An 8,452-nucleotide genomic window follows, 5' to 3' on the forward strand; every position below is an offset into this window, starting at 1 on the left:
ATCTTGAGAGTGGCAGAGATGTCTTAAAGTAGAGCGTGGAGCAGACATCTTGGGATGGTCAAATCGGAGTATTATAACACCCTGGGATCGGCCTTTTCTAGCCAGAAATAAGTGCTTGCTTGAATTTAGTCCAGATCACTAACGTGGTGTGCCAAGCCGTGAGGAAGCATGAGATTAGCAAATAATAACAAATTTGCAAATAAATCAGACTTTATCTCACAGCCTCTGAAACATTCCTAGGAGGTAGATACCCCTAGTTTGTATACAAGGTAACCAAAGCTCAAAAATAAACTATGTAGGGACTTCCCTGGTGGCGCAGTGGTTGAGAATCCGCCTGCCGATGCAGGGGATACGGGTTCGTGACCCGGTCCGGGAAGATCCCACATGCCGCGGAGCGGCTGGGCCCGTGAGCCATGGTCGCTGAGCCTGTGCGTCCGGAGCCTGTGCTCCGCAACGGGAGAGGCCACAACAGTGAGAGGCCCGCGTACCGCAAAAAAAGAATCCACCTGCCGGGCTTCCCTGGTGCCACAGTGGTTGAGAGTCCGCCTGCCAATGCAGGGGACGCGGGTTCGTGCCCCGGTCCGGGCAGATCCCGCATGCTGTGGAGCGGCTAGGCCCATGAGCCATGGCCGCTGAGCCTGTGCATCTGGAGCCTACGCTCCGCAACGGGAGAGGCCACAACAGTGAGAGGCCCGAGTACCGCAAAAAAAAATAATAATAATAATAATCCACCTGCCAATGTAGGCGACACGGGTTTAAGCCCTGGTCCGGGAAGATTCCACATGCCGCAGAGCAACTAAGCCCATGCACCACAACCACTGAGCCTGCGCTCTAGAGCCCGCGAGCCACAACTACTGAGCCGGCGTGCCACAACTACCGAAGCCTGCATGCCTAGAGCCCATGCTTGGCAACAAGAGAAGCCACCGCAATGAGAAGCCCGCGCATCTCAATGAAGAGTAGCCCCCCGCTCACTGCAACTAGAGAAAGCCTGCGCGCAGCAACAAAGACCCAACGCAGCCAAAACTAAATAAATGAATAAATAAATTTATATTTTAAAAAATGTATGTAAATTATGTCTCAATAAAGTTGATTTTAAAAATATAGATGTTCAGCAAATATCGTATATTAACGCATATATGTGGAACCTAGAAAAATGGTACAGATGAACCGGTTTGCAGGGCAGAAATAGAGACACAGATGTAGAGAACAAACGTATGGACACCAAGGGGGGAAAGCGGCAGGGGGTGGGGGGGCGGTGGGATGAACTGGGATTGACATATATACACTAATATGTATAAAATAGATAACTAACAAGAACCTGCTGTATAAAAAAATAAATAAAATTCAAATATTCAAAAAATACATATATAGATGTTCAGGATTCACCAGAGACCAATTGTCAAATTCTCTGGGCTGGGACCTGGCCATCAGCATCACTTAAAAGTTTTCCAGGGCTTCCCTGGTGGCGCAGTGGCTGAGAGTCTGCCTGCCGATGCAGGGGACACGGGTTCGTGCCGCGGTCCGGGAAGATCCCACATGCCGCGGAGCGGCTGGGTCCGTGGGGCATGGCTGCTGAGTCTGCGCATCCGGAGCCTGTGCTCCGCAATGGGAGAGGCCACAACAGTGAGAGGCCCGCTTACCGCAAAAAAAAAAAAAAAGTTTTCCACGTGGTGACTATTTGCAGCCAGGAATGTGAGCCACAAGACTCTTCCTGTCCTCAAGGGATGGGGATGAGTTTGGAGGACAGGTGTGCAATTCTCGGTCCCTTCCTGGAAGAGGAGAGAGGAGGGAGTATCTGAAAGAGAGGGAGAACAATGGGGACAGGTGTGGGCAATTTATCCAACCCTCTGCCCCAGTAGGTCAGAGACTTCAGGCTTCAGATCTCACCTTATATTTTACTTTCTCTCCTCTTCCCCTGGCTTCTGGGGCTCTGGGTGAGATCCTCTGGCCTAGAAGGAGAAGGCTTGGGGTTTGGGAACTGGGGCTGAAGACCGAATCTCCTCTCCCTCTCTCCACGCAGCCTCTCCGGGAGTACCAGGGAGTCTGTATCCTTCCCACGAACCTCCCAGGTTCGTGCTGAGGGCAGATGCTGAGCACAAGCACCCTGTAATAACTCCAAGAGTTTGGCCAGAAAAAGATGGACAGGTCTCTGAGGGTGTCCTCCACAGGGTGGACAAGGGCCCCAGCCAGTCACCCACAGCCAGGACCTGAGGGCATCCAATAGGCGTTGTAGCCGGAACACAGCAGTCTCCATGGATGGGCCCTCCTCAAACCCAATCACAGACAGCTCCAGCCAGAAGCAGCCTAGAGCCTCAGCAGGACACACCTGTGGGGACAGAATGATCTGGTGTCTCTGGGCAAGGACTGATCCCAAGTTCTCACCCCCACAATTTCTGACTTGTGGCCTGGGACAAGCCCCTTCACTTCTCTGAGCCTCAGTTTCCTCGTCTGTAAAGTGGAGCTCTGAATAATCCCTACCTTCTACCTTCACTGGAACTGCACCTGTGTAAGTTAGAAAAAGACACTCCTTCCTTAAAGTACTTCTAAGTGCTGATTTTGTTAGAACAAGATACTTTACTGCCGTCTGCTGGAAATTGACAAATATATCCAAGATGAGAATACTGTCCTTGTAGATGTGGGATTCTTGTGCAGTGTACACCTTCACATCCATACATGATGGCCTTGTTTACCTCATAGGGTCAGTGTGAAGAGTAATTAAGCTAATATGCTGACGAGTACCTGGCACAGGGTAAGCACTATATGAGAATAGCTGTAATCATCACCATCATCCTTTGTTGTGATTATGTGCCAGTCACTGTAGTAGGTGTTGGAGACCGCAGTGAATAAAATATATTTGTTGATGTCCCTGGTGGCGCAGTGGTTAAGAATCCACCTGCCAATGAAGGGGACACGGGTTTGAGCCCTGGTCCGGGAAGATCCCACATGCCACGGAGCAACTAAGCCCATGTGCCACAACTACTGAGCCCAAGTGCCACAGCCACTAAAGCCTACAGGCCTAGAGCCCGTGCTGTGCATCAAGAGAAGCCACCGCAATGAGAAGCCCGCGCTCCGCAACGAAGAGTAGCCCCAGCTCCCTGCAACTAGAGAAAGCCTGCGCGCAGCAATGAAGACACAATGCAGGCCATATATATTTGTCAAGGCTGGGGTGGGTCAGGAGCTGGACAACCAGAATACCAGCCTGCCTGTCTCCTGGCCTTAACATGTGCATGTTCTGAGCCTAGTGGGCTCTCCCTAAACTTCCAACTTCAGTAAGGAGCTAATGAGATACCCACCAAAAGATCATCTGCGGTGTAAAGAGTACCATCATTTTTGCTTCCCTACAATGGCGAGGTAGGGAGTAAAATCAGATTTTGGTGGGGGGGAGAGACTGGCCTTTCCTCAACATGCCCCCCACCCACTCCCTAACTAGCCTGCCCCTGTCTGCTGGCTCTTCCCTCCCTACTCACCAGCAACTTCATGATGGCAATGAGGAAGCAGAAAGTCTCCCTTGGGCAGAAGGGTGGTCCTAGGCCTCCCAAGGGCAGCACCAGCAGGAGGATGGTCCAGAGAGGCCACATGGGCACCCTGCCCACCCCCAGACTTTCTCTGGTTCCGGCCTGGGGTCCTGGAAACAAGAGGTACAGAGAGTGGGAGCAAGTTGGAAAACTGGAATAGGTGAGGGAATTGCCCCCTTTCCCTCCCTTCCAGCTTTACTCAATCCACAGATACCCAGGAAATGTACTCCAAGAAGTTGGGGGAGATGGTGACCCTAGAGTAGGGAGGACCTAGGTCAGGGGACTCCCAGACCCACTTCTTTCCCCCCCCCCAAGATACCAGACTTAGCAAGGCTACGAGGATCACCATGGAGAGACTGGAGAGTTTGGAAGCTTCCCCTGCCCCCCAAACAGGCCCATAAGGCAGTACAGAGTGTGTGAAAGCATGTGCATTCTGTGGCCTGTCTTCTCACTGGAAAACACCAGGGTTAGGCTTTATCTGTGTCTGCAGGTACATATTTGGGAGTCTCTGCTCTGCTTTCTACTTCTATTTCTGTTGAAAGTGTCTTGGAATCTTCGTGCCTGCCTGTACCTGCCTGTCTTCTTTCTCTGAGGGTTGGCCTCTCTGCCTCTGGATCTCTGTCACTTGTGTCTCCTGGCTCTATCTTTGACTGACCTGGTGTCTCTCTTCTTTTCCTCTCCTCTGTTGGTCCCGTCTTTGCCTTCTCCTCCATGTGTGCCTGTCTCTCTCTTGTGCTGTGTATCTGTCCTTGGGTCCCTCCAAGTCAGCCACTGGGTCTTCCCTTCCTCTCTCCCCGGGGCCTGGCTCCTCTCCCTCTCTCACCCTTTAGGAGCTGGATTCTGAGCTGCAGGATCCTCCCTCCGGCCCCTGACCTGCCCACCAATCTCCACCCTGTCTTGGACCCTCCAGGAACAGGTGAGCCACCACACCCTTTTGCACTTTGGACTCCAGACCCAGTGCTGCCAGAGAAACTGAGGCAACGGTGGGCTCCCTGCAGCCCTGAGAGGGAGCTCTGGGCTAGGAAGGGAGCATCCTGAGTGGTGGGGGGCCAGGGAGCTACCCAATCCTGAGGTTCCTCAGATGGGCTGGGGGGACTGGGGATAGAGCAGTGGTCCCCAACCTTTTTGGCACCAGGGACCATTTTCGTGGAAGACAATTTTTCCAAGGACCGGGGGTGGGGGTGAGGATGGTTTCGGGATGATTCAAGTGCATTACATTTATTGTGCACTTTATTTCTATTATTATTACATCAGCTCTACCTCAGATCACCTGGCGTTAGATCCTGAGGGTTGGGGACTCCTGGGATAGAGAATTCTGTGTGGGAGGAGCCTAGAGAGGAGGGTGATTTGGGGGGGTCCGGAGAAAGAGGGTTCTCAGATAGAGACTCTGAAGAGTAGAATTTTGGAGCGTCTCCAAGGAGTGGGGGATTCTAGTGGGGAGGCAAATTTCAGGGGAGACAATTGCTGGGGAGAGGAGGCTCTGAAGGAAAACAAATTCTTGGGAAAGGTAGATTTTGAGGGAGGGGGCTCTGAAAGTGATGATTTTGTGAAAACGGGTTCTAGGGGGACAGTTGCGGGAAAAGCGGATTGGGGGAGGAGCTTCTGAAGAAGGGGGATTCTAGGGCTCGTGGGTCTGAGGAGAGAAAGATTCTGGGGAGAATTATGGCGGGGGGAAAGGGCCCTGAGTGGAGGGAGATTCAGGGAAAGAAAGAGTCTAGTGTGAGGATTCTGAGGAGGGGGTTTTGGGAGAAGACCTCTTAGAGAAAAATTCTGGCAGGAGGAGACTCTAAAAGAAAGGAAGTTCTGGTGAAAGCCAGACTCTGGGGTAGGGGCCTCTAAGAGGAAAAGGATTCTGGGGGGACTCTCTAAGGAAGTGGGTTCTAGGACGTAGGGGGAGTCTGAATCCTGCCAGGTTTCTCAGAAGGGAACTCTAGAGGGGAAGAAGATTGCCGATGATGAAGCAGTAACACAAACCTCCTTCGAAAAGGGCGATAATCGGTTGCGTATGGGAGCGGAGGGAGGTTATTAAAGAGCCTAAATGCAAATGAGAACTGGCGGTGATCAAGGAAGACCAAGGATGTGAATTTCGTCTTGTCCGCACCCTTCTCTGTCAGCCCCCCGACACCCTTCAAGCCCCGCCCCTTCCGCTCCCGGGGCCCGCCCCCTCCGCTCTCTGGACCCACCTTCCCGCCGCCAATCCAAAGCCCCGCCCACTAGCCGTAAAGCTCCCTCCTGTCGCGAAGGTGAGCACAACGCGCCTGCGCAGACCGTGAAAAGCAGCCAGGTTGGGCCCGCATTTTCCTTTTCCGTTTGCGGCGCCGCACGGTGAGGAGCTCCTGTGAACGCTCGCAGCCATGCCGGCTAAGGGCCCTCTGCAGTCGGTGCAGGTCTTCGGACGCAAGGTAAGCCGGGCTCCCGATGGTAGGGGCGAGAGGAGGCCTGGGTCGGGGAGAGGCTTGTGGGCAGGGTTCTGGGGTCGACTTGGGAGCCGGGGCCCGGAGCTCACGTGGCTCCGTTGTTTTCCCTTCGCTTTCCGCAGAAGACGGCCACGGCCGTGGCGCACTGCAAACGAGGTAACGGCCTCATCAAGGTAAACGGGCGTCCCCTGGAGATGATCGAACCTCGCACGCTGCAGTACAAGGTACCGGAATTAAGGATGGTTGTTTGGGTTGAGTGGAGGGTTCTGGAGATGGAGATGTTGGAGTAAGTGGGTTCCTGGAGTTCGTCGATCTTGGAAGCTGAAGGGTCTGGTGTCAATAATGGGACGTTTAGAAGCTGAGTAGGGGACAGAAAAATGGGGTATTTGTCGATGAATGGAGTCGGGTGTTGGGGGTTCAGGCGATGTTACAAAAGCTTGAATTGAGAGTGAAAACGTGGATGTTGAAGATTAAGCAGGTGCTTAACTGGGTTATTTGGAAGCTCACTCAGTTTTGGGGACCGGATGGCATGGGGATTACGCAAGTTTATGTGGTCTGATTTCTTGCAATAAGTTAATAGGGATATAAGGTTGTTTATTTCTTAATGTTTTGACTTTTAGGGTCGTATACACTCTCCGACAACAGGAATCAATGTTTTGTTCTTCGAAACATTGTGAATAAAGTAGGGTTTGAATATTGTACATACTTAATAAGCATTATAAGAATTTGAGTTTGTTCTGCTTGGCTGTGAAAGGAGTTCCTCCTCTCTCTGTCTGAGCCTCAGTTTCTTTTTTTTTTTTCCCTGAATAAAGTTTTATTGGAAGGTCTCAGTTTCTTTGGCTCAGAATGGAAAGAGATCCGAGTTTGATTTCTGCCGTTTCTAGCTGAGTGATTTGAGGCAGTAACTTACCTTTTCTGTAAAATAGGAATAATTCCTACCTTGGAGGGCTGTTGTGAGGGTAAATTGGATTTTCCTTGTGAGGTTGTTGGTGTGTGTGAGAATGCATTTGTTAAGTCTATTGCTTTTAAAGGTGAAGAATAACATCTCCGTTGCAGGGTTAGTTAAAACTTAATAAGGTGGTGTCTGAGATTCCTTTGTATAGCAGATAATTGAGTATTGTGGCTTATTCTTACTGTCAGTTTACTCGAAGGCTTTGTGTGTGCAGCCTGTGTTGAGAGCTGGAGACAAATCAGTGACCCTGATGGCTTCAGGGCCTGCCGCCACAGAGCTCCCAATCCAGTGGGGGAGACACATTGGACCCCAGTACCAGACACTGCTCCAAAGTAGTCAAAGCTGGCGTACAGGAGCCCAGAGAAGGTTTCTGGCTCAAACCTGGGTGGAAGCTTCAGAGCAGGGTTGGGGGAGACTTGTGAGCTGAGGCCTGAAGTAGGTAAAACAAAATAGGGTTATAGCATAGTTGTAATTTTTCTGGAAATCTGTGAGACTCAAAGGGAGGGCACAGAGCTCAGGTGGGGAAAGCACGTGACGTAGCTCAGGAGTGGCTTTTCACTGTTTGAGGCAGCCTTGGTGGCTGCAGAGGTGTTCCTTAGTGTTGGGCTAAAGTGCCAGCATTCTAAGAATCAGTCTTTTTTTTTTTTTCAGGAGGGTGTCTTTTTTTTTTTTTTTTTTTTTTTTTTTAGAATCAGTTTTAAAGAAAGGTAATCTGATGTCCAGAGGGAAACACAGGAGGGAGCCCACCTCAAGTTTCAGGTTGCCTTCAGCGATCTCTTCTGTCTTGGAAACGCCCCTGCTCTGCTGGCTGTGCAGAGTGCCTTGAGTAACAGCCCAACCCTCTTCCACTAATACTTCGAGGCCAGTGGTGGCCGAAGCTACTTGGAGAGAGTTGTGGAGGAATGTTCGGTGAGGTGGCTTGGCTGCCCAGGTTGTGATCTAAAATCCTGTCATGCTTCCTGTTGCTCTAGCTACTGGAACCTGTTCTGCTTCTGGGCAAGGAGCGATTTGCTGGTGTTGACATCCGTGTCCGAGTGAAGGGTGGTGGTCATGTAGCTCAGATTTATGGTGAGTCCCAGGAACTGGGCACATGGGTGGAAGGGGGGTCCTACCCTTGGGTGTTCCTAAAGTTGATGTACCTTTTTTGTGTGTGTGTTTCTTTCTCACAGCAATCCGCCAGTCCATCTCCAAAGCCTTGGTGGCCTATTACCAGAAATGTGAGTGAGGGTGGGTCCTTCCCATCAGGTGGGGGGGGGGCAGGTCAAGGTCTAGCTCTGGCACTCTTGCATTTAGTCACAAAGAGCAGGAGGACACTTCCTGGCGTATCTAAACCTTTACCCCTACTTTAATCCCCAGACGTGGATGAGGCTTCCAAGAAGGAGATCAAAGACATCCTCATCCAGTATGACCGGACCCTGCTGGTAGCTGATCCCCGTCGCTGCGAATCCAAAAAGTTTGGAGGTCCTGGTGCCCGTGCTCGCTACCAGAAATCCTACCGTTAAGCCTGTCGTAAAGATCAGGGTTCACCTTTATAATAAAAATGTTACGGGATTTAAGGTTTCAAGGAC

At 51.3% G+C, this 8,452-nt stretch overlaps 1 protein-coding gene across 2 annotated transcripts; it reads left to right on the forward strand.

Moving 5' to 3' along the window:
* Positions 1-5,784: 5,784 nt before the first annotated feature.
* RPS16 (ribosomal protein S16) lies at positions 5,785-8,452 on the forward strand. Of its 2 annotated transcripts, XM_082676149.1 has the most exons (5): positions 5,785-5,917; positions 6,055-6,156; positions 7,856-7,952; positions 8,054-8,101; positions 8,241-8,452. In XM_082676149.1, the coding sequence occupies exons 1-5, from the start codon at positions 5,870-5,872 to the stop codon at positions 8,384-8,386; spliced, it is 441 nt and encodes a 146-aa protein (XP_082532275.1). In that variant the 5' UTR covers positions 5,785-5,869; the 3' UTR covers positions 8,387-8,452. The 2 variants fall into 2 exon arrangements, with proteins under 2 accessions (XP_082532275.1, XP_082532274.1); XM_082676148.1 differs by having other exon boundaries at positions 7,856-8,101.

The sequence above is a fragment of the Grampus griseus genome (assembly GCF_964374135.1).
Source record: "Grampus griseus genome assembly, chromosome: 19".
Taxonomy (NCBI): Eukaryota; Metazoa; Chordata; class Mammalia; order Artiodactyla; family Delphinidae; genus Grampus; species Grampus griseus.

Bases quoted from the DNA above. Each gene is read 5' to 3' on its own strand.
- RPS16 (XM_082676148.1), top strand. From the start codon at position 5,870: ATGCCGGCTAAGGGCCCTCTGCAGTCGGTGCAGGTCTTCGGACGCAAG. The intron at 5,918-6,054 runs GTAAGCCGGGCT...CGCTTTCCGCAG, and splicing joins TGCAGGTCTTCGGACGCAAG to AAGACGGCCACGGCCGTGGC. The intron at 8,102-8,240 runs GTGAGTGAGGGT...TTTAATCCCCAG, and splicing joins GGTGGCCTATTACCAGAAAT to ACGTGGATGAGGCTTCCAAG.